A 24,755-nucleotide genomic window follows, 5' to 3' on the forward strand; every position below is an offset into this window, starting at 1 on the left:
ATCCAGTCGGGACTTTGTCGAGGATTTTGGCCTCAGTCTTAATAACAATGATCATTTTAATCCCAGAGTCAATAAACATAAATTATCATCAAACCCCTGCCTCCAACTCCCCCACTCTATTGTCCTCTGGCGAGCATGAAAAACATTGCAAGTCTTGATTATCCGCTGTGTACGTGTGTCAAGGATGATAGAGGAAGACAACAGCGCCATCGTGTGGCAATCTTAACACATATCACATTTACACAGTATGGCGTGTTTTTAGAGACGAAGGAGCTTACTGTACTGCGATAAATGAACTTTACTCGATTGTTGCCCTTTTCCATTATACCTTTGCTTTTGACTTACTGCTCAACTGATTCCACACCTGTGATCTTTAATTGAAAACATGTAAACATGACTAATTATAGAATCAAAAACAAAGGATCACCAAGTCTTGCAAGAATCAGTAATAAAATATAAGGATGCAGATCAGAACTACTCACTCTTACTTTGTTTATGAACATATTACAGTGCATTAGCAGAAATGAAACGTTTTGCTCAGTTACTGCAGATAAGGGGAAATTACAGGCCGTTTTCCACTTACACTCCAGTTACTGGTTTCTTTTCAGTAATACTTTAAATATAGCAGTATTTTCCTGTGGCTTAGTGTCTTAATGTTTCAGTTGTGGACAAGATGATAACAATTTAACCAAAGAGTCATCTCCCATCTAAACCTCCCAGGTGTTTTGATTCAAAAACAACTTTTAGACCCAAAGAAAAAGCAGGCATTTCATTTCTACATATATATATATATACAGTGGGGCAAAAAAGTATTTAGTCAGCCACCGATTGTGCAAGTTCCCCCACTTAAAATGATGACAGAGGTCAGTAATTTGCACCAGAGGTACACTTCAACTGTGAGAGACAGAATGTGAAAAAAAAATCCATGAATCCACATGGTAGGATTTGTAAAGAATTTATTCGTAAATCAGGGTGGAAAATAAGTATTTGGTCACCTCAAACAAGGAAAATCTCTGGCTCTCACAGACCTGTAACGTCTTCTGTAAGAAGCTTTTCTGTCCCCCACTCGTTACCTGTATGAATGGCACCTGTTTGAACTCATCATCTGTATAAAAGACACCTGTCCACAGCCTCAAACAGTCAGACTCCAAACTCTGCCATGGCCAAGACCAAAGAGCTTTCGAAGGACACCAGGAAAAGTATTGTAGACCTGCACCAGACTGGGAAGAGTGAATCTACAATAGGCAAGCAGCTTGGTGTGAAAAAATCAACTGTGGGAGCAATCATCAGAAAATGGAAGACATACAAGACCACTGATAATCTCCCTCGATCTGGGGCTCCACGCAAGATCTCATCCCGTGGGGTCAAAATGATCATGAGAACGGTGAGCAAAGATCCCAGAACCACACGGGGGGACCTGGTGAATGACCTGCAGAGAGCTGGGACCAAAGTAACAAAGGTCACCATCAGTAACACACTACAACGGCAGGGAATCAAATCCCGCAGTGCCAGACGTGTTCCGCTGCTGAAGCCAGTGCATGTCCAGGCCCGTCTGAAGTTTGCCAGAGAGCACATGGATGATACAGCAGAGGATTGGGAGAATGTCATGTGGTCAGATGAAACCAAAGTAGAACCTTTTGGTATAAACTCAACTCGTCGTGTTTGGAGGAAGAAGAATACTGAGTTGCATCCCAAGAACACCATACCTACTGTGAAGCATGGGGGTGGAAACATCATGCTATGGGGCTGTTTTCCTGCCAAGGGGACAGGACGACTGATCCGTGTTAAGGACAGAATGAATGGGGCCATGTATCGTGAGATTTTGAGCCAAAACCTCCTTCCATCAGTGAGAACTTTGAAGATGAAACGAGGCTGGGTCTTCCAACATGACAATGATCCAAAACACACCGCCCGGGCAACAAAGGAGTGGCTCCGTAAGAAGCATTTGAAAGTCCTGGAGTGGCCTAGCCAGTCTCCAGACCTCAACCCCATAGAAAATCTGTGGCGGGAGTTGAAAGTCCATGTTGCTCGGCGACAGCCCCAAAACATCACTGCTCTCGAGAAGATCTGCATGGAGGAATGGGCCAAAATACCAGCTACTGTGTGTGCAAACCTGGTAAAGACCTATAGTAAACGTTTGACCTCTGTTATTGCCAACAAAGGTTATGTTACAAAGTACTGAGTTGTATTTTTGTTATTGACCAAATACTTATTTTCCACCCTGATTTACGAATAAATTCTTTACAAATCCTACCATGTGGATTCATGGATTTTTTTTTTTCACATTCTGTCTCTCACAGTTGAAGTGTACCTCTGGTGCAAATTACTGACCTCTGTCATCATTTTAGGTGGGGGAACTTGCACAATCGGTGGCTGACTAAATACTTTTTTGCCCCAGTGTATGTATGTATGTGTGTATATATATATATATATATATATATATATATATATATATATATATAAAAATAAAGGCATGTGCACACTTTACAAACTCCGTATGCACTTCTGCAGCAGAGCTTTGTTGTTTCTTCTTGTCAGACTGATCAGTGTCAATCATTTGTGTACTTATTTTACTTTCTTTGTTTGGATTTTGATTTCAGATTAGTTTTGACCCCATTAACTCCTTTCTTTGGTCACATTTCTCTTTGTTTTGTCGAGTTACACATGATTGTACTTATTTACACCCTTTGATAAACAAAATTTAATTTAACTTGCTGTAACAAAGGAACTTTGGGATGCATTATTTTAAACAGCAGAATTCAGCGAGCAAAGCAGGGAGTGCGATTTCATATGTAAATATCACTCTGTTTCCACACTTCCTGTCCGGTCAGAAGTACTTGACAAAGTTGTGATGACCTACTCGACCATCCAGAGATCGATCAGCTCCTTCAACCAAAACCATTCTCTTTTACACCAAAGCATTTCACAGAAACTACAAACCGATACTTTGTTATAAACATTAAGTATTTTTGCTTTATGCAGATTGCACATTAATAACTGAATGTTGATAAATTTGCAAAGAGTCAGTCTATACGAGTCACGAGTTTAACATTTTGCGTTAGAACTATGTTAAACTGCATCGTTCTTTTAAAAAGATTGATTTTCTTTACAGAAGCCCTCTCAGTGTAAAATATTTTGCTGTGCAATGCAATACTTATTCAGGAATCCATTTACTTTCATTGTCTCATTTCTAAAATATGGTATTGTTTTGTAATTGGAAGTTTTCTTTTATCATTATTGTTCTTCTTTATGTCACATAGCTTAAGTATTTAAGAAAGAAAATAAGCCCACAAACTTTATTTCTTTATGCCCTGAAAGTGGAAACCGTTTCCAGGTTGACTAGAGTGTGATACTGAAAATACAAGAAAAGCCTAACAGAACACCAAAACCTTCACGTCTTATTTTCAGTAACTTGACAGCAGAAGCGCCCCTCCTCCTCGCATCCATTTTGTACGATCAAACTAATCATTCTGACAACGCAGCGCACCCGCTGATATTTACTGACGTGTAGAGAACTGCACACAGGCATCACAGCTTATGAACAGTAAATAATTGGAGAGCCAGAGCCAGGAGTGTTTAAATAGAAATTTGTATTTTATATCAATATCAACATCAGAGAAAAAAAAAAAAAAAATCTGTAATATACATCCTGTAAAATAACAGCTTATCTTACCTCCAAAGAAAGAAAAACAAACCAAATGATCTCCTGCCTCTTTTTTGCACTTCATTCAAACTTCAAGATATTTTTTTATTTTTTTATTTCTTTTTCTCCTGAAGTAACAAAGTCTGGACATAAGATGAAGTTGTTTCCTGAAAAATAGATGAGATATTGATATGTCTTAAAGTGGATGTTTTTTTTTGTTTTGTTTTTTTCTACATCACAACAAAACATGCGTGTTTTTTTTTTCCAGTCCTCTCCCCACTGCACCTCACTTTCCCACTGTGGAACAATCCATCTCATGTCCATAACCACCCAAAGCTTTTACAGATCCAATGATATGTACCCATTTACCATCAGAATAATATAACACAATGTAAAAAATGTACACCAGAAACCTCAGAAACTATACATGTGGAAAAACATCTTTGGATTGCGCATGTTGAAAAGGTAGATTCAGCAAGCTGATAACAGTCGAAACAGAACATCGTGTGAATAATAATAATAATAATAAAAAAAAAAAAAAAAAAGCTGGACTGACAGAGCTGCTGCTGCTCCTGGGAGGGGGGAACACTGCTGATGACGTCAAAGCTCAAACCTTCAACGCATCAGATACTCGTCGCAAGTTAAAAAGTGCCTAAAAAACGTAATACATAACCTTATTGTTTTGTTTCCAAAATTAAAAAGCATTCTGTAAATGAAAAAAAAAACAAAAAAACAAAAAAAAGGAAATCAGATCAGCATTGACCTATGGGACACAAAAATACAACCAGGTCTCATACTTTGTGCAAGAACGGGCCTTTAAAAAGCATGTTTGATAATATATTGTAGAATATTTACAATTCATATTCACAGAGAACATTTGAGACATCTAATACTGCAGTACCATTTGTTTGCTTATAACAGGGATTATGATGCTCAGGTACAGTCTAAAGCATAAAGGCAAGAGTTATTGCTCCAATCTGCATAACATAGTAAACTGTGTGCTTATAGCTTCCAATGACTTTAGAATGAGGCGCATCCAAAGGATAAGGAAGAAAAAAAAAACAAAACATTGTTGTGAAGGCATTGAATCTCTAGTAAGGCTGTAATGAAGAAATATTGCATCAATCTCTCACCCCCCGAAACAGAAGCCTTGTGGTAAAGTGCAGCCACAGCCAGTTGTACCGTAGTCCTGTTCTGCAGTCTGGCTGTGACGCTGAATACTGCCTGACAGCTTCAGGTCACACACAAACGCACGTGCAAACACACAGCCGTATCGGATTTCTGTATACATGTGTGCGGATGAAACCTAGCACAAATCATTTGTCCTTTCAGCCCACACCCTCTAGGGCGAGCAGCATGTTGTGCTGAGTTCTTTGTGTCAAAATTTATGCTGGGGGAACTCTACTGTGTGTGTGGTGAATATGTGTGTGCGTCTGCGTCCAGTTCCTCTCCTTGTTCAGCTAAATCTGCCACAGCTGAAAGGTCCAGATTCTGTCATGAGCCACAGGTCCTCAGCAATACTTCTGCAAAAAACACACAAAGCAGACAGACAGTTACAAACGGAAATCCTCCGAGCAGCAGCTGAAACACATGTAAGACCCTAAAATTATCCACCTGGTCAGGTCCCATTGGCATTCGGCCCATCCCCATGGAGTTCATTCCCATTTGACCCTGCATCTGTCCTGGCATTTGAGCCATCTGTCCTGCACCAGCCCCGCTGACCGGCCCGGGTCCCCCCATAGAGTTGTTCATCATCATGGGTCCAAACTGGCCCTGATTGCCCTGCTGGGGGAACTGTTGAGGATAGGACCTAGACAAGGAGAAAAATGAAAAGTAAATTACCTCTGTAACTTGATTTTGAGAAGTGCTTAGGAACGTTTCTGTTAAGTAACACTTAAACAACTGATGACTAAAGGAAGCATGATGCAGCATACATGTTACGTGGCATTCCACCCTGCGGCCATCCTTTCAAGTCTCCAGATGGGTACGAGTGCCCTCCCTGTGGATTTCCCTGCATTCCTGGCATCATTGCATTCTGTGGTGGGCCTCCCATTCTTCCTGGCATTATATTTCCTGGTGGGCTGCAACCTGGAGTCATGAAGGCTGGGTCCCCCTGCTGGTTCATCCCTGCAAATAGTGCAACAGTTGTTGAGTGTGAAACTTCAGGAGGATATGACAAAGGATACTGACAGCTGGCTCCATCTCAGCCAACTCACCGTAGTTGCCTCCATAGTTGAAAGCCTGCTGTCCAGGCTGGTTCATGGGGGGGGGGCCCATTGGATTATCCATGCCTGTTGGTGCTGTGACATTAGGAGGAGGGCTGAAGGTACCTGCTGCCCCCTGACCTTGCTGCTGCTGCTGCATCATCATCATCATCCGCTGCCTTCTTAACTGCAACTCTCTGCGCTGAGCTAACACCTGGGCACTCAGGAAACCCGGCTGCAGAGAACAACCATGCTCAGTGTTAAATAGGTAAGTTGGAGCTTTGCTGCCGTGTCGAGTGAACGCACGCTACATTACAGATGAAGTACTGTCTACATACCTGTCCACCCATGCCAGGTTGCATGCCTGTGCGTATGACAGGGTTTCCTCCAGGGGTACTTTCCATCTTTACAGCTTGTCGTGCCTGGTTCATAAACTGCCGGGTGAGATGAGATAAATACACCTTGTTATTCCTTTATACTATTTTTTCACATCCATATTTAACAAACATACAAGAAGACAGATTTCAAAGAAACAAGTTGGAAGCCTGGAAGACTACCTTTAAAAAAGTGTGTCATAGAGAGATTACCTGTTGTCCTTGTAGTCTCTGCTGTAGTTGAAGTCTCAGAGGCTTGTTGGCAGTCATCATGCGAGGTCTTGGCATGTTTGCGCGGGGGTTGCCTATACCCCCCATGCCAGGAAAACCCCCTGGCTGCCCCATCTGATTCATCATGGGACTGAAGGTTCCAGGAGACTGGCCTTGCATTGCATTGCCACCATATCCAGGCTGCATGCCCATCGAGGGGGGGCCTGGGTAGCCTTGGCCATACATGGGTTTTTGGTCCATGCCTAAGGAGGTATCAGGCCCTGGGAATGGCCCCGATGGTGGTGGGCATGGACCCTGGCTTTGATCTTGGCTGTGCTGAAGGCCATCAGGTCCCTGGGCCTGGCGTACAGAGATGTTGGTTTGTTAGTGGACTAAACTTTACTAGAATTCCTGTGCATGTTAAGCCAAAAGTGGTTCTAACAATGGCACTAGTGAAGTTATGACTTAAGTGTGTCTCCTACCTGGCCTACGATTTCAGGGATGCCTAGAGCTCGGTCTATCTCCTGAAGAGTACTGACATCAGCAGCCTTGAGCAGAGAGTCCAACTGGTCTACAAGTTCATCACTTGGCCCTTCACTATTGGGCAGAGGCCCCAACAGTTCTTCCAGGGGGTGTGCAAATGGGTCCCTAAACACCAAACCAAAAAAACCATAACGAACAAGTTTTCAAAATGTCACCTTCAGAGTCTAATAATGTTAGCTGCTGAGTTCAGCTCGACATCTAATACAAGAGAAGATAAATGTGGGATTGGTGCTGAAGGTTCACCTGTTTATGTTATTCTGTGGTCTCTCCATTCCCATGGCAGAGTCAGGCCAGGAGGGCGACTGAGGTGGGGGACCGTGTCCAGAAAAAGGTCTCATGCCTACATTAGCATCACTGTTACCTAGAGACATGATAGAAATGCATGTATGGTTCACAATGCACTTAACAGAAAGCTTTTAAATAGTCATGTTAGTATGTTGCACACAAATTAAGGGCATTTTTTTTTTAGGTTCAGTCTACAACAGAGACATGTGACATACCCATATCCATGAGCTGCTGCTGCAGCATAGATCTGGTGTTTCCCGGTGCACTGATGGAGCGGTTTATTAAGGGTCCTCCCAGTGGACCAGAGCGACCCATGCCAGGGTGTCCTGGTCCAGCTACAGGGCTGCCGCTGGATCTCTGCATCCCCCATTCCCCTGGCCCTGCCATGGGAGGGCGCTGAGGAATACCCATGCCTCTGCCCATGCCTCCTGAATAACAGGAAAATATACAGAGTGTTTCATTACTGGGTGTTGTCAGTCAAGGGAGTAGCTTCTGTGTGCTAAAGGTGGTGGCTGTAACTAAAAATGTTAAAGTAAGTAGAACTCAAAAAAAATTTCTCATGCAGTTTATTCTGTTGAACAGGTATAAAGAGAAAACTTGGAGATATTAGATATTTTAGGAAGTAAGTGCTTAAGTTACTTGTAGGATTGCCTCTTGGTGGACACACACTCATGCCTGCAGGATAGCCATTAGGCACAGCTCCTCGGATTGGAACGTCCATGTTCTCTTGTTTGACCACTGTGGAAGAGGAAATATTTCTTCTTGTAGCCAGACTGCCTCCCATCCCTCCCTCTCCACTCATGGGTTTGGAATCCAAGGACAAGGCTCTTTGATAGGCAACACGCGGACTTGGAAGAATGGGGGCTCTCTCTCCATCTGAAACAAATACAAAACCAGGTTTAAGGTCCCTTCACACTCTTCTGTGTATTACTGCTCAGCACTTGAGTCAAATCACATGATGCACTTGATTATACTGACTGACGTACCATGTAAACTGTCTGGAATATTTCCCTGTTTGTTTCCAGTTTCCTTCCCAGCTCTGGGATCTGAGTCAGGGAAGAAGCCGGGGTTGTTCCTGGGAACACCTAGAATGGTCTCCAGGGTCTGAACCATGAAAAAAAACAAAAAAACAAAACAAAACAAAACAAAACAGGAAGGATCAGAAACGATGTCTGAGAAGATGATGTATTTGAGAACATGCATGCAAGAGAGATTTTGAGCCTACCTCATCAGCTGGCTCTAACTTGACCTTGCTTTCTATGCTATGGTGATCAGAGCTGGTGACCCCTGGCCCCTGAGCACCTTTCCCATCCAGATCCTTTGGTTTTATCTCCCCCACTTCTTTAGAGTCATCCTTATTGAGGAGGTAGTGAAGGAGGGCATTGGGCTTCTCCTTCTTAGGGCTCTGCTGCTCCTGCTTTGATTCTGACCCCCTAACCACTCCACTGGTGGCAGGCCCTGGCTCTGGTGCCCCAGAATCCAAGCTGCTTTTTCCTGTGGCCTCAGCTGTGATGCGAGCCACTTCATCAGGAGTATTCCCATTCTGCAGGAGCTTGTGGAGAATCTTGTGTTTTTCCTGCAGTGACTGGTTATTTACATTTCCTGTGCTACCAGAGGAGGAAACAGCAGCATGATTGCCGCTTGTAGAGGATGACACTCCCGTAGAGGAGGAGGGACTGGTGACACCAGCTGTTGCATCTTTACTCTCAGGTGTGGAGCTGGGCCCGGAGCTTGCTGTGTGGAGCTCATCTGTAGGAGAGGTGAGGAGCTGCAAAAGCTTCTGGTGGCACTTTGTGTCGGGAACCCGTCTGTTGGTTTCTCCCACACCCAGACTTGCCTCTCTGCTGGCCTGACTGTCTGGCTTGTCAGGAGGGCCCTCACTGGTGGGGGTGTGTGGGTGCTGCTGAGATTGCTGCTCTCCACCAGTCCCCAGTGAGCTTCCTGGGCTCCTGGAGTCAGAGTAGGCTGGGAGGGAAGTTTTACAGGGTCCCCCTGCTGCTTGATTGGTAGAGTTGATGCTTGGGGAGCTGTCGGGCTTGTGAGGAGGAGGAGAAGTGAGTGGGGAAGGCATTGGATTGCCCACTCCCTCACTAATGGCTTGAAGGGCATTCAATGAGTTGCTGGAGAAGGTGGTAGCTCCTCCTCCACCTCCTGAGTTACCGGCATGAGTGGAGCTCATGGGAGAGTTCATACCTACAAAGGACACAACCAGAGTAAATCTACTGAACACACACCAAATAAAAAAGAAAGTTTTAACTATTTATAACTAAAGTACAGTTAACAAGCTGATTTCTTCTTTCCTGGCCCTATATGAAAAACGAAGTAAACCTAAAAACCGAAGCAAGTGAGGCCTACAGTTCATGGTGTGTTGCTTTTTGCAATCTTTTAGCCTGTTTCACTTTGTTAGGCACATTCTATATAAGCAACTTCTTGACTCAACAGGTCTGGCAGTAATCAGGCCTGGGTGTGGCTGGTGAAACTGAACACAGCTTTCCAAAAAATGTGGTTTATCGCCGTTAATTCATGATTTATGGAGAATATTACTTTTCACATGGGGCTAGGAAGGGTTGGGTCAATTTTACTGAATTTTAATGAATGAAATCATTATTTAAAAACTGCATTTTGTATTTAGTGTTGTTATCCTTGTCTGATTTTTCAATTTTACTTTTAAATAATTAATTTAAAACATGCAAGTGTGAGAAATATACAAAAAACAAAACAACAACAACAACAAAAATATTTTTTCATACCACTATATTCAATTTTGTTTTAAATTCGGCCGTTTCAGAATAGTTGGCTCATACCTCCGGGAGAGAAGGGGCTACCTCGGACTCTGGGGGAACCCACGACGTTGTGCGGAGGACAATTTATCCCTGGACTGGCTTGGGGAGGGCTTGTCATTCCCATCCCATACCCTGCACCTGCAGGTCCACCTCCAGGTCCATGGAACGGGGCCATCTGCTGATGCTGGTGCTGCTGTTGTTGCTGCTGATGCATACCATGATGGCCCATCTGATTCATGGACCCCATTTGGTTCATTGAGTTCATGGGGGAATTTATTGGATGTATGGAGTTCATCTGATTCATATGACCCATGTTGTTCATCTGATGCATGGAATTGATTTGATGCATAGAATGATGCATGGGACTCATTTGATTCATCGGATTCATCCGGTTGCCCCCAGCGTACGGCGGCACTCCTCTTTGTGGCACGTTGCCCTGCTCAGTCATACCGTAGCCCCTGTTCATGGCCATCCCACCTCCTGGACCCATGTTCATCTGTTGGTTGGGGTTGTTCATACCCATGGTCTGAGGCCTCATGCCACCACCACGGTTCCCCCGATAACCATTATGCTCCCTACAAAAATACAAATGAAAACAGAACAACGATTAAGCTGTAGAAAGGAATGAAACATGATGAAATCATATTGTTCATTAGACAATTTGCACCTTTGCAGCAGGTGTGTGGAGAGGAAAGAGTGTGGTTCATTTGTGCTGGGATTCCTGCAGAGGTCACTTCTTGTTTGAGCTGTGACAGGGGTTCCATCTGAGAGTGAGAACCGGTAAAGAGGTGTCTCCGCATGGCCATTATGGAAAGCTGGAGCAAGAAAAAAGAAGAGAGAAAATAATGTCACTCCTCCAAAATAGCTGACAAAAAAAACTAAACATACTACGAATATTAAAACATCCATAGGTAATAAACCAGCTGCCATACAGTCCCCTCTTCAGCAAGACCTTTAATATTATAAAGTCAGCATAGAGATCATTCACTGTTTACTATAACCAAGGCACCCTGCATGGTCAATAACTATACACCCCAGAAAGTTTAGCTACATAGCTCATGTCTTTTGCTAGAGTAAGATTGTTATTAGTGTTGTTACCCTCTTATGTATGTACAAGGAGCCTTAACCTACAAAACAAAGATTGTAATAAGATGACATGCCTAAGAGCAACCAAACAAAAGATGTTACTGCACACATATATAGTAATGGAGAATCAGAAATGCATACCATCTTGGTAGTGGCGTTTGAAGGACCACGGCTGTCCCTCACTTCGATGGATGAACATCTGCAAGCAGCGTCTAACCAGGTCTTCCCACCCTGGGCGCATGGTCGTGTGAAGAGAGTTCTGCTGTTCAATTTCAATCAGTTTACCTACAACAGAAAATCCCAAGTGAGCTGGTGGTGTTGAGGAGAAAGAAGCTTTCGGTTTAGTCCATGTGTATATAATACAGACATTTCTAAATAACACTGCCTAACTGTTCATATTTGTGACATGGGTGGATTTATTCTGTAGCACCACCTACATAATTTATAATATTCATTAAATTTAAAATAATTGTGTTATGCACAGCTGCTGTGCTTAACAAAACACGGACACTGTATTGTACAGCTAAACAGCCAGTCACAATGAACTCATTGCATTGTCCATGTAAACTCGTTAGACATTTGGATATGGTCAAAACAACTTGCTGAAGTTCAAACCAAGCATCAGAATGGAGAAGAAAGGTCGATTGAGTGACTCTGAATGCAACATGGTTGTGGGTGCTAGATGGCCTGGTCTGAGTAATTTAGAAACTGATGTTTTACTGGGATTTTCCCACACAACTATCTCTAGAGTTTACAGAGAATGGCCTGAAATAGTCTATCCTTTTATGACCACAGCGTACCCGTATTCTGATGGCTGCTTCCAGCATGTGCCATGTCACAAAGTTCAAATCATCCTAAAGTGGTTTCTTGAACATGACAAGAAGGTCACTGTACTCATATGACCTTCACAGTCCCCAGATCTCAGCCCAACGGAGCATCTTTGGGATGTGGTGAAACAGGAGAGTCACAACATTGATGTGCAGCTGACACATCTGCAGCAACTGTTTGTTGCTATCAAATCCAAGGAAATCCAAATCCATGGATGTTTCTAGCACCGTAAAGCTTGAACTGACCAATTCTTCACGTGCCTTATATTGCCAGAAATCATGAAAGAATAGTGCATGACACACACACACAAAAACTTTTGTAATTCCTGTTTGCTGTAGAGCTTCAATATACTTCTATTTTAAAAAAATGAAACAACACAAAAGCAACAAAAAAAACAGAACCCAAACCAAAAAACATTAAATAAGATGTCATCAGATCACAATCACTTTGATGTCAACTAACTGAAGCAGTAGAGTGTGTGTCTGTTTTACGGCTGTGACAGTCTCCTGTTGACTAAATCTGTCCACAGACAGGCATATTCAGAGATTGTGGTAATTCCTGCTGCAGTCTGGGTCTCCGAAGCCAAATTTAGCCAAAATTACACTCGCACAGAGACAGACTCACTATGTGAAAAACAATAACAACTATGCTTTATTTTTAGCTACACACAAGCTTTGCGAGTATACCGTGCGTGACTGCAATGCTATTGCACAAACAAGAGCTGCAAAAGTGTCCGAGCGGGCTTTGTGTTACGTCTTGCTCCAGTATGTGTTCCACCATGACACACAGACAAACACAGAGAAACTCACAGTATGAAAAATAATATAAGCCTTGTCGCTGTAGCTGGTTAAAATGCATTTTTCCCCCAAATGTACTTAATTTTTATTATTATTATTTTTTAAATTCTCAGGTGTCTCCATTACATGTCATACAGCAAACACTTACCAGACAGTTCATGACGAGTGCTAAACCTCTCTGTCCGCTCTACTGCAGTGATGCGTCGTGCCACACATATCATACATGACTGCAAATCTGAGGAAAGAGACAGCGCCATGTTAAATCCTCATGTAACTACAGTGGAGGCAGAACGGGACAGTTACTATTTTGTTTATAACCCACACAAACTTGACATGTCTGGCAGTAGACAGATGGAAAGATACCGATGGTTACACCCTTGTGCAATAAGACACAATAAGAGAGCTGATCAAATAGTTTCACTAACTCATCTACACAATGCAATTTGTAGAGAGTATAGGAGCTGTGGCAATTGTTTGGCTTGAAATAACAACTGTACTCTTCAAATTTCGACTTTTTACCAAAATGATAATTCGAGTATAAGCTCGAAATTTTGACTTTAGTCTAAAAATGGACACTAATTATTATTTATTTTCTTAATGTGGCTCTAACACTAAAAAAAACAAAACAAGCTTATAAACAATGACTTGCCATCTCCCTCCTCCATCATGGCCCGGGGCTGGGTGAGAGCAAAACACTGCATAGTCTCATAGCGTTGGCCTCCCGCTCTTTCTTCTGGCAGTCCATGAGTCTGACTGTGAACATAGCTGACCAGCATGCGACAGTTGAACGTGTGGCTCTTCTGACGAGGTGCCTCTCCACCCCACGATGCTCCATTGGGTGCTGTGATGCAAAAAAAAAAAAAGAAAAAAAGAAAAAAAGATGCAGACTCTTTAACCACGTGTGCAAGTGATCCACCATTTATGTGTGTGTTGTTATGTTTTATGCATCTTAAATGTGTTTGCACAAACATAATAAACACTCGTGTCTCACCATTAGACTTGGGGAGATTCTTGTGAAACTCCTCTCGGTCCTCGTCATGGATGATATTGTACACGCTGGTGTTGATCAGCTCCTCCTGCTTGTACTGCAGGTACTGGGTCACATTGTCCGATACAAATACAATGCTGCCCTCCCGGTTAACCACAAAGAGAAAGCCGTCCAAGGCCTAAAAGAGCAAGGGCAGAAGAAAGGAGAGCCAAATGGAGTGAAGGCCCGTCAATGCAAATAGCATTAGTTTTTTTTTTTAAAATTATTACTGCTTTGTCCGTCTAAAAAGAAACCAGCTGAGACATTTTTATCAGCTACATGTCAGCAATGTCACCAAAACACAGATCCAACATATGGAGGGGGAGCTAATTGGTGTTACTCTTTTGCCCCCGAGTGATTGTCCCCAAACTGACCTGTAGGAGCAGTGGCCCCAGATGGTCCTTGTCAATGACCCCTTGACCAGTGGAGGAAACATCCGCCTTCTGAACATCGTCATCACTGCAAGAACTCTTTCCTGAAAACAAATGAGGCACACTGCACTGTTGGTAACGATAATAATGATAATAATGTTACAGTTCTGTTGAAAATAACTTCCACTGTGTAAATCAACAAGATTAGTTTGAATTCTTGGGACAACTTGGTGCATGACCTGTATATTTTCCCCAACTTTTACTTTGTTTTTGTACATAATACTGAGGCATAATCTAAAATTACAAAAGACAAAACAACAACAACAACAAAACAAACCCCAACTTAAAACATATCAGTCTGTATAATTACCCACAGTATAATAAATATGTTTTCTGGCCACCAGATGGCAGCACAAGTCATGACTGCATGGTTGGCATGCCTTTCTATTTTTAAAATCAGCATGTGTCTGAGGCTTTGTTAGATACCACTCTATATAGCTGGGTCACTTGGAACACAAGCAAGATGTGAAACTGTATGCCACTGGATTTAATGCTATTTCAAACTTTCAGTAGCTGTACAAGAAGAGATGAGACAGCAGTTGCTGACCTAAATGAAAAAGAAAACATAACAAAACAAGGAAACTGACCCTAAAGACGAAGACATGTAAACAAGGGTTGGGGTGGGGAAAGGTGTGTTAAATAAACAACAGTCAGAAAAGAGAAGAAAAACGGAGAGGCCCCTCCATCATTCTTATCCTGTATCTATGGTAACCTGGCTGCACAACGCCAGGACCCACAGTAGCCAGCTGTGACCCTCTGGGTACATTCCAATATGATTGCTCGCTTTCTTCTTTACCCACTTATCCTAACAGATGTAATCGCAACCAGGCTAAAAACATTTGGAGGAAGTTATTCACTTCTGTGTATTTAATTGTGTAAAATCTGCAAAAATGGTTAAAAAAAAAAAAAAAAAAAAAAAAAAGCTTTGAGATAGGAGTGGCTCTCTATAAGGTCTGATTTCTGAGTCTCCAGTAGCATTAGTCTCCCAGAGAGAAACAGGGTTTGGCACTAACAGATACACACTGTCACTTACAGCCTTGAGCCATGACCACCAAGGATTGGTCTCAATTACTGGTGCTCATTTACCCCCAGCGATACAAACAGCCAAACTGGCTGTCAGTCTGAAGTGGCCTGGCCATGAACCAAACACACTACTTTATCACTGGCATCATCTGTCCTGCAGCAGCGTACTTGACAATCCTTACTTTCTCCACGGTTTACTTTCCATACACAAATTCAAAAATAAAATGATCCTTTGTTTTAATCACAAAGATGTAATCTGAACATGGAGGTGGTACCTTGCTCCTTGATTTGTCTGATCTGCCTCACTGTCTCCTTCAGGATGGCACATTTGTCAGGCTTGACGTTGAAGCTGTCAATGTTGGAGAGGTTGGCAGAGATGAGCTCAGCCAGCTCCTCGATGTACTTGCTCTCCTGTTCCCTCCGACGCTTGTCACACCTGCTGAGGCACCAAAGGGATTAGATATGTTGCCATGACAACCTCACCTCCCCATGCCCCAGCCGTATGCAGGCCATACGGCCATACAGGGCTCAGATGCTTCAGATATTCAGTTAGCAGCAACATATGCTTGAACCAGGGATGTGGTCAGGAGGAAGACAGCGACATCACACACACTCATGCATCATGCTGGCATTTAAATAAAAACAGCGACGGACAAAGTGGACTGATGCATTAAATATACTCAGCACAAGTTAGAGCACTTACCCTAAGCTTGGAGTGTCACAGGTGGACAGTTTACGCTTACGGTCGGAGCACAGGGGATCCAACGAGTTGTCTCCGACGCCACTCATCTTCAGCACACATCAGCACCTGAAAGCGCAAATCGGTGCATTGCATATATACATAACGTGGTATGATCAGACAGAATGACCTGAGAGTGGTATGTGTTGCAATCTAAAAGACCATTAAAATGTTTTTTTGTGTTTTTTTGCAAAGTCCACTCAGAAGTGAGTGCAGATGAAGAGACTTCTGGGGGAACAGAAGAATTTAGATCAGTATAGATTTATAAGGGCAGACTATCCAGTTATCTGAGCAGCCTTGGTTTCTGCACTGTGTTTGATGGGAGTGAAATCTCATCTGTTCCACTGCAAGGAGCAACTGATGATGATGTAGTGATTTGGAGCCTCAGGGGAGATGGGTCATCCCGCGTTCAGCCAGCCTGCCCGCTAGAATGATACCCTTCTGCTAGCAGCGGCAACACAAGTATACTATACAAACCATTTCCAGTGCACTTGCATGCTCAGGCATGTCGGGGCACAGTGTTTAAGAGTGCTAGAAGCTACTGTCCCAGAAAGGCGCATATTCACCAGCTCGTCTATTTGTTTAACTGCCTGGGGCTGCACAAGCCAAAAAAAGAAAAAAGAAAAATATTGCACACTGTTCAGGCTTGTGGAGCCTTGAAACAATCCAGGCGAGGCTCTGCAACTTTTAGTCATTTGAATACGCTGTATTCTCTTTACTGTGCACGGTTAATGCTAAGCTATATCCGTTCTTTCTTCCAATAGATTTTACGTTCAGTCCCCCCTGTATCATCCTAAGACAACACCTCCCTTGTATTTTTCCCTTTCGGTAGTTGTGCCGAGCAAGGGATCGTGTCCTTGTTTTCTTGCTCTGGCACTAGCCTCTGTCTGACCTCTCAGAGTTCATGAGAGGAAACCCCTGTAGCCAACATCTAAGGTCACTGCTCCTTCCTATTCCCACCCAAAAACTTCTGAGCTGCACTACCAGACTGTTCGACTACAACCCTATCCTGGACTTTGTGTCTGCTTCTGTGCGCACGCACACGCACACACACAAACTCATTCCAAAGAAGAAAAGTGTAAAACGGATGGGAGTCATTATGCAACTCCTGCTCTGCAACTGCAGGCTAGGACATGCAGCCCAGTCACCCACCAACACTATTACTACTAGAAGAGCACCAGGTCTCAGACACACACTTTGTGCAGTAAATCTGCATCGCATGCTTCTTGTCTGTCTACCTTTCAGCACCCCTCTCTAAATCTGCCTGTCGTGCTCCGGCTGTGACTCTTGCTCCCCTCCCTCCTCTCTTTCTTCCTTCCTTTCTGATTTCTGTCCTAAGGCTCACCTCTGCAGCAGCATAGAAAGATGACATCAGCCCTCAGTCAGCCTCACATCCTGACCGGACAAACAGCAGAGCTGTAGGCTGCTGGAAGTCTTTTGGAGGACAGGGTATGAATACCAGGACTGTACTACAGGGAAACCTTACTGAAAACCAGAGTAAACGTAAACACGTTCCAACATGGTAATGCAAAAAAAAGAAAAGAAAGAAGAAAAAAAAAAAAAAAGAAAGGTAATATGATCTTACACAAAACAAGAATGCTCTCATTTGATTTTGACAACTGTAACTCAAATTTACTGTTGTTTTTAAGTTTGTGTGTTTTTGACATTTAAACCAGCTAAACGTTTAACATGACTGAAAACAGACACAAGTTGAGTAGATGGCAGCAGAGCAGTAAAAGAGAAACTTTTAGCAGCAGCCCACCAAAACCACAGATGTCTCTCAACAGGCCTGGCAGTGTGCCACTGACCTGAATCAGCTTCATCTAACAGTGTGAAAGTTGCTCAGGAACAAGATGAGATGTTGCACCTACCATCAGGTACATGGGCACAGTAAATAATAAAAACATTTTATATTTCAAAGTAAAATGGTCCTAATTGTTATTTGATGGAGTGAATGCATTTCTGTGTTTTGTTACTGCATGCTCACCTTAGCCAGTACAAGCCCCAGTCAAAATCCATTCAGGGTCTAGTGTCACTTTAATGTCTCAACATCTCCTGAAAACAGAAAGAGAAAGGTCATGAACTACAGCGCTCTATAAATGTCTGGAAGTCTCAACATGACTAGTACTTTTGTGCACGCTAAAACATGTGCTTTATATATGTTTTTCGTTCATAGAATTTCATGGGAAAGACTCAATTCTAAAAATGCACAGGAAGTCACAGCAGTTTGCATCCTGTTTGCCCCCTCCCCCTCGGCCTGTTCCACTGCGTCATCACTTCCCTTTCCAGGAAACGTGGCCACTTATCCACCATATTTACATATTCTGTTCGTCAGTTCCCTGTCGTCCTGGTTTTTACTCACATTTTGTCTGATTGTTGTCTGGCATCCGAGGGTTTCCAAAACTAATCTAATTGAGCATTAGGAGAAAACACAGCATGGAAATCCTTCTTCTATATCTGACAAAAGGTCAGAAAATTCCAGCTGCATTTACTAAAATGCTTAAAGACCTTTACCATCTATGGCAGCCAGTAAAGTTATCTCAGTCAGTGTGGTGTTTTTTTGGTTTTCTTATTAAGGAAACTCTGCAGAAATGAATCTCGTGATCTTTCTAGTCACTAACTTAATAGTTTTTCCCATAGAGCAATTACAATATCAGATTCAGATATGTTATCTTTTTATTTTCTTTTTTTGCTAATCAAGTATCCTTCTGGTCACAAGGGATCTGTCAGATTCCCAATCCTAATATTTAGAGTGCCTTGTGTTCAGCAAGTGTACAAGCTCCTGCCTAAATCACTGCATCATCCTCTGTCAAAGAAAAGCCTGTGAGATAGTGTTTTTCCCATGCTGAAATCTAAGAATAGCCACACAGAGTAAACAAATTCTTCCTGTGATAAAGTTTGATATAAAAAAAAATCTAAGGTCAAAATAAAAATAAATCCATTTTATTAGTTACCATGTTCAACTGCTCATTTATACAAAGTTATACTGAGCCAATCACTTGTAAGTGTGTGCATGCATGGGCAAGAAGACCTGCTGTAGCTCAAACTCAGCATGATGGCAAACAAAGGCGATTTAACAGATTTTGAACGTGGTGTTGTTGCTGCCAGATGGGTTGGTCTGAATATTTCAGAAACTCCTAATATACTGGGATATTTTTTTCCTTTCACAACCATCTCTAAAGCTTACAGAGAAAATCTGAAACAAACACTATGAGTGAGTGGCAGAGAAAATGCCTTGTTGACACCAGAGGTAAGAGGGGAATAGTCAGACAGCTTCAAATGGACAAGAAGGCACGGTAACAAAGGTAACCAATTCTTGTAATCAAGGTAATCAGAAGAGCATCTCCGAACAAACAAAACACTGAACCTGGAAGCAGATGGACTACAGCAGAAGAAGAGCACATCGGGTGACACTCTTAGCAGCTAAGGACAAGAAACTGGTTCAACAGCTCAGGTTGGTAGTAGGGCTGCTCGATTATGGCAAAAATGATAATCACGATTATTTTCACTGAAATTGAGATCGCGATTATTTGACGATATTTATTTAACCCTTTAAGACCTACCATAGAACCAAGTCCGCCAGAGCTTATATTATTTTTTTACATGTTGTAGTGCCATTTGTGGGAGCATTTCAAGTTGCTAAATAACTGTTATAGCCCATATTTTAATAATATGTATGCATTAAGTCCATAGTAACTACATTAATTGCAAAAAAGTACAATAAACTACAAAAAAATTGAAAATCGCTTTTGTTTTGTTACATATATTTCTACTTGGAGAAATTTAAGAGGTTTATCCCTCAAAACTTTAAATACAAAAAAAGTTGCAAAAAATAGTTTACAACAACAGGAAATTTATTTTGAGTGTCTCCATAGTTTTATTTTGGAGATACAGCAATTTTTATATACTGCAGGAAAAAAAAAAAAAAAAAAAACCCACAATCCTATGATGCAAATTTGCAAAGAAAACAGCATGTGCATCAAAATAAACTATTTCCAGCAGTGCAAGCATCCCAGAAACTATTCAGAAAAGTCAAACATGACCAGTAGAGGTTTTTAAGGCCTACAAGTAAAAAAAAACTACATTTCCGCAAAAATGACGTCACTTCCGGTTTCGGCCTGGAAATGGCGGACATGCGAATGTTCGCGCTGACGTCTGTTTCACTGTGGGAAGTGTTATGAACAGCTGATCGGATCGGCAAAGCGTGTTTCTGGAATATTATGTTTTTGTTCCTGCAAGGCTTTATGTGGAAGGAAACCGTGACCGAGGACAAGCTGATGGCATAAGATGTAAGTACAACTCCTCTGGTTTCATATGCAAAACAAATTATTGCGCTAGCTTACGCGGTTCAGATTCTACAGGGATTTAAAAATAGTTACACAAAACGGAGCGTGCCGCTCTGACCGGATCTAAAGGGTTAACAATGACTTTAAAAAATAATATAAAATAGTGTGCAACACCACTGAAGTTTTTTTTACCTCTCTTTTCAACCAACGGCAGTCACTCTCCTCTCCAAATAACTTCTGCTTAGCTTTCAGAGCTTCCCTCGGGTCCTCTTAATCAGCGGTCTCCAACCTTTTTTGCGCCACGGACCGGTTTATGCCCGACAATATTTTCACGGACCGGCCTTTAAGGTGTCGCGGATAAATGAGGGAGGGGCCAATAATCGGCTCAGTCATTTTTAATGATCGTTGAAAGCCCAGATCGTAATCGTGATTAAAATTCGATTAATTGAGCAGCCCTAGTTGGTAGTGATGTAATGTAAACGTATTATTGTTTAAAAGCAACAGCCTAAATTAGTATTGTTCCCAACCATGAGGATTGGTCCATAAACACAGACGAGCACCATGTTAAAAAGTGAAAAATTAATTCAGTTAAAAAGTCAAAAGGTTTGTGTAACAGCAAGGTGCACCTAACGAAATGGCAGGTGAGAGTATATTAAAAACACACATAAAACATTAAACATGCTAATAAAAATATATCATTACACAGTTGTCCAACTCATAATCATCACTGCCACACACAGGAAGTGTGTGAACTATGACTCTGAGTCCAGAGTGTGTGCCTATGAGATACTCCAACACAGGACACTGATTACATTAGTCCCAAAAACAGAGCTGCAACTCATCTAATGCTGCAGCTCAATAATTTAAACACAGACAAAGAGATAAAACCAGCCCTCTTTTCTCTGTCTGTCAACTGTCCAAATACAGGTTAATTATTATGAGGAACCTGTTTACACACACAACCAACAGAACAACAATGTAGAGACATAATGAACCCGTTTAGTTTTAACACTACACACTTCATCACACACAAGTCTTTGCTAAGCATTAATCCCTTTGTTTTTGCTCTAGTTCATTGACGGTACAATTGTAGACCTGATCCTTAGGGAGGACGAGTAACAAAAGGTAACAGAAAAAAGTTTATTTAAAAAAAAAAAAAAAAAAAAAAAAAAAAAAAAAAAAAAAAAAAAGCACTGAAAAGTAGGGCTGGGCCATATTATACCATTCACGGTAATGCCGGTATAATGTTAGGCAACGATAGGAAAATGAAATATCGCGATAGAATATGAGTAAAACGCGCATGCGCAGTGCCTTTGTTTTCATACGCACATGGCCGATTGTTGAGTGAAACAGATAAACCAGAATTGGTTTGTAAAAATGGTGCAACTTCAGTGATGTGGAACTGGTTTGGTGTTGGTCCGTCAGATACACGACAAAGCACATTTTTTTGCAGAACATGCAAGCGGCCGTCGTTATTGTCGTATTTGTCGAACTAAGATGCTCTTAAATCTGGGAGTAATCTGGGTCCTAAACTCCATAATCTTCAGGTCAAACGAACACTGCAGCATCACGGAGAGTTAAAAAACTGTCTCAATTCTTTCATCTTTAATAAAACGATCAGCATTGCTGCTTTACCAGGTGTAACTATGAAGTTTAACTTCCAGGCATCCATGAAAACAAAATTTATTACATTTAATGGAGTTAGAAGTTAGCAGGAAGCTAGCGGAAGTTAGCTCGCTAGTTACCTAAGCATGATATTGCATGTTCTGACTGAGATTTCTGAAAAGATTCAAAACGTACAGCTCTGCTATCACGTCCAACATAAATGAAGACGGGAAACTAAACAGCAGTGACGTTTGTAGGGTTACTGAAGTTGGGCTAGCTGGTATATAATGATGTGCTACCTGATCGCTAGCGACACAGCTATGTTAGCATAACATAAACAGTGAAGCTGGAGGACGAACACTAACACTTTTCCATTTATAAAAGTTAACGTTAAAGTTCCTGATAGTTAGAGACAAATGCAATCGCATGGCAGGATGCTGTAAACGGACCAAACTTCAGTCAGGAGAACAACTGAGAAAATCCATCCACAATACAAGGTTAGTCATTAATATACTGCAACAACATGGGAATAGAGCAGCTGCCAGAGAATTCAACACTAATGAATCAATGGTACAGAAGTGGAGGAAGCAAGAAGAATGAGTTTAATAAAGTTTGATTTATCTGACTGCTTTGTTTCGCTTAATGTGCCTTATAATCCCGTGCACCTTATGGTCCGAAAAATGCGTACTGCACACTGCAGTTTAATGTTGCAAAGCACCTCTTTTTAACTTCAGTGGATATTATACATGGTTATGCTCAGGATATGTCAGCCCATTTCTACTGGAAATGCCTTTTGGTTAAACTTTCAGCAAGGAATTTGCATTTGCACTGTTACATTTTTATAAAGCTTTAATGTACATAAAAACCAGCTTCTTGTTTACGTGAAAATAAATGGAAGGTTGTCTTTTTGCGCTAGTAATGTTGTGGAGTTGTATTTTGTCTCGCATCAATTATATCGTTATCGCAAATTTTCAAATATATATCGTGATAAATATTTTTGGCCATATCGCCCTGCTCTACTGAGAAGTCTTAAGTTAATGCCAAAATTACACCGAAGTGGTACAAAACAGCAAGTTACGCAAGTCTCATACTGGAACCAGTATGTAAGGAAGGCTGCAGATAGCCATTTTCTACCAGGGTGTTTTTGGAGAAGCAACCAGAGAGAGTTGCGAGATGACTGGTGCAAGACTGAATCAACAAGTGGGATGCAAGAGTTTGGGCCCAACAAATTCTACTTTCTAAACTAAAACTAGCAGAATGACTCAACTACTAAACCTAACTATACCATTTCTACTTGAGGAACATCCAACTTTTTCTGTTGAGACTTGCATGTAGATGACTCCACCACAAATAGATTAGGTAAACATGATACAGATGACAGTTGAATGTCCAAATCAATAACAGGTACCAGCTCCATGAGCAGAATTTTGCATCCTCACATCTTCTAAACTACACAGCACCATTGCAAACACTCCCTGTTATGTGCTATAAAACAATTATTCAAACATCCTCTGTGTCATATTTTACCTGGCTAAAACTCTGGTACTGAGGTAAATACACATGATGAGAAGTCAGAATTGCTCCTGACCTTTGTGTGCTGGTCTTACAAACAAGTATCAGTTAAGTAACTTTAGCAACCTCAGTTACTAGAGTTATTGAAAAGTTACACAACTGTGCAGTCTAGCTAATGTTAAGAGGTGAGTTTATCAGGAACTTTATTGTTTTGTTGAAAGTGAATGGATTTTCTCACTTAGTTGTCTTTCATAAATCTGAAAGGGTATTGTGGTCCTAGAATGTTCATGTTTCTCTTCAGATTTAATGTTTAAATGAACTTTCTATGCAAATACTGCTTCACTAGCTGGTGGATATGTACAAGAGAGCCAAGAAAACTTCTATAAGAACATGTTTATCATTTTACAGGCTTAATGCCAATGACATTGTTTAGGTACACTTGGTGAATAACTTTACATTTTCAGGATTCTGCACATCACTTCAGTTACATCCATGATTTTGATTTACTGACATTTGGCTCAAGGCCAGAGCTGCAGCAGCGTCAGTCAGTCAGAACCAGAATAGTGAGAAGGACATTCCTGCTCAGCCTAAAATAAAGCCTGAAATCTGAGCTCCCCTAGACAAAGAGCGGCAGGCCCAACAATAACCACAGACCCACCCTAAACAAAGATGACACATACTGGGGTACACATGCACAAAATTAAAGACCCCTGAAAAATGGATCTAAGTGTTTTAAGTGTAGCAGGAAGTATTTGTTTTAAACCAAAAACAAAACAAAACACTGTAGTCAGTACATTTTAAAGCATGATAGATCTGGGCTACAAGAACCGTTTAGCCTCATTACTTCATCTCACACACACACACACACACACACACACAGTAAGGTAATAAAGTAACAAAAGGTGTCCACTAGAGTCTGGGGAATCAAGTGCAAAAAGGAAACAAAAGGACACAATGACTTCCTGTTTTTACTTCAAGGAATTTCTCCACCTCCTGCTGGCCATAAAAGCACCTATATACTGGGTTAAGTGCAACTGGACCTTGCACCAACACAAGCTCCCACACAGTTTCATTAATCCTGAAGCCTTATGTTGAATTTTAATATAAACCAAAACAAATTATATTCCAACTCGTAAAATTACACAGAAACAATCTTAGAAGTAGCCTGAATGTTTAAAGATATATTTTTATTTAATAGTCCTTGTGAGTTAGATAGATTGTTGTAAGGAGTGCAGAAGGTAAGCTCTCTGATGAAAACAAAAGTCATGGTTATGTTTCACATGCTCGTCCCCACCCACACGAAGTGCATTGTTGAAACAGCCCTGGGACTAATTTATACTGATACTTGCAAGGTGCTCAGTTTCCTGTGGTGTACTCCT

General features: G+C 41.7%; 1 protein-coding gene across 1 annotated transcript in view; it reads right to left on the minus strand.

Annotated features, from left to right (window-relative positions):
• Positions 1-3,572: 3,572 nt before the first annotated feature.
• Positions 3,573-24,755, minus strand: part of ncoa3 (nuclear receptor coactivator 3) — a 35,513-nt gene continuing 14,330 nt past the window's right edge. The window contains exons 2-23 of the mRNA XM_004571872.5: positions 17,961-18,028; positions 15,938-16,042; positions 15,510-15,670; positions 14,155-14,255; positions 13,745-13,919; positions 13,403-13,594; positions 12,902-12,988; positions 11,270-11,413; positions 10,710-10,857; positions 10,064-10,617; positions 8,485-9,452; positions 8,246-8,363; positions 7,899-8,135; positions 7,475-7,687; positions 7,218-7,335; positions 6,914-7,079; positions 6,435-6,791; positions 6,186-6,281; positions 5,860-6,082; positions 5,578-5,770; positions 5,258-5,453; positions 3,573-5,166 (exon numbers count right to left, since the gene is read on the minus strand). Coding sequence (XP_004571929.2) covers positions 5,155-5,166; positions 5,258-5,453; positions 5,578-5,770; positions 5,860-6,082; positions 6,186-6,281; positions 6,435-6,791; positions 6,914-7,079; positions 7,218-7,335; positions 7,475-7,687; positions 7,899-8,135; positions 8,246-8,363; positions 8,485-9,452; positions 10,064-10,617; positions 10,710-10,857; positions 11,270-11,413; positions 12,902-12,988; positions 13,403-13,594; positions 13,745-13,919; positions 14,155-14,255; positions 15,510-15,670; positions 15,938-16,023 — 4,545 coding nt within the window. The 5' untranslated portion in view covers positions 16,024-16,042; positions 17,961-18,028 and the 3' untranslated portion in view covers positions 3,573-5,154. The remainder of the gene's footprint in view (positions 5,167-5,257; positions 5,454-5,577; positions 5,771-5,859; positions 6,083-6,185; positions 6,282-6,434; positions 6,792-6,913; positions 7,080-7,217; positions 7,336-7,474; positions 7,688-7,898; positions 8,136-8,245; positions 8,364-8,484; positions 9,453-10,063; positions 10,618-10,709; positions 10,858-11,269; positions 11,414-12,901; positions 12,989-13,402; positions 13,595-13,744; positions 13,920-14,154; positions 14,256-15,509; positions 15,671-15,937; positions 16,043-17,960; positions 18,029-24,755) is intronic.

The sequence above is a fragment of the Maylandia zebra genome, linkage group LG5, assembly GCF_041146795.1.
Source record: "Maylandia zebra isolate NMK-2024a linkage group LG5, Mzebra_GT3a, whole genome shotgun sequence".
Lineage (NCBI taxonomy): Eukaryota > Metazoa > Chordata > Actinopteri > Cichliformes > Cichlidae > Maylandia > Maylandia zebra.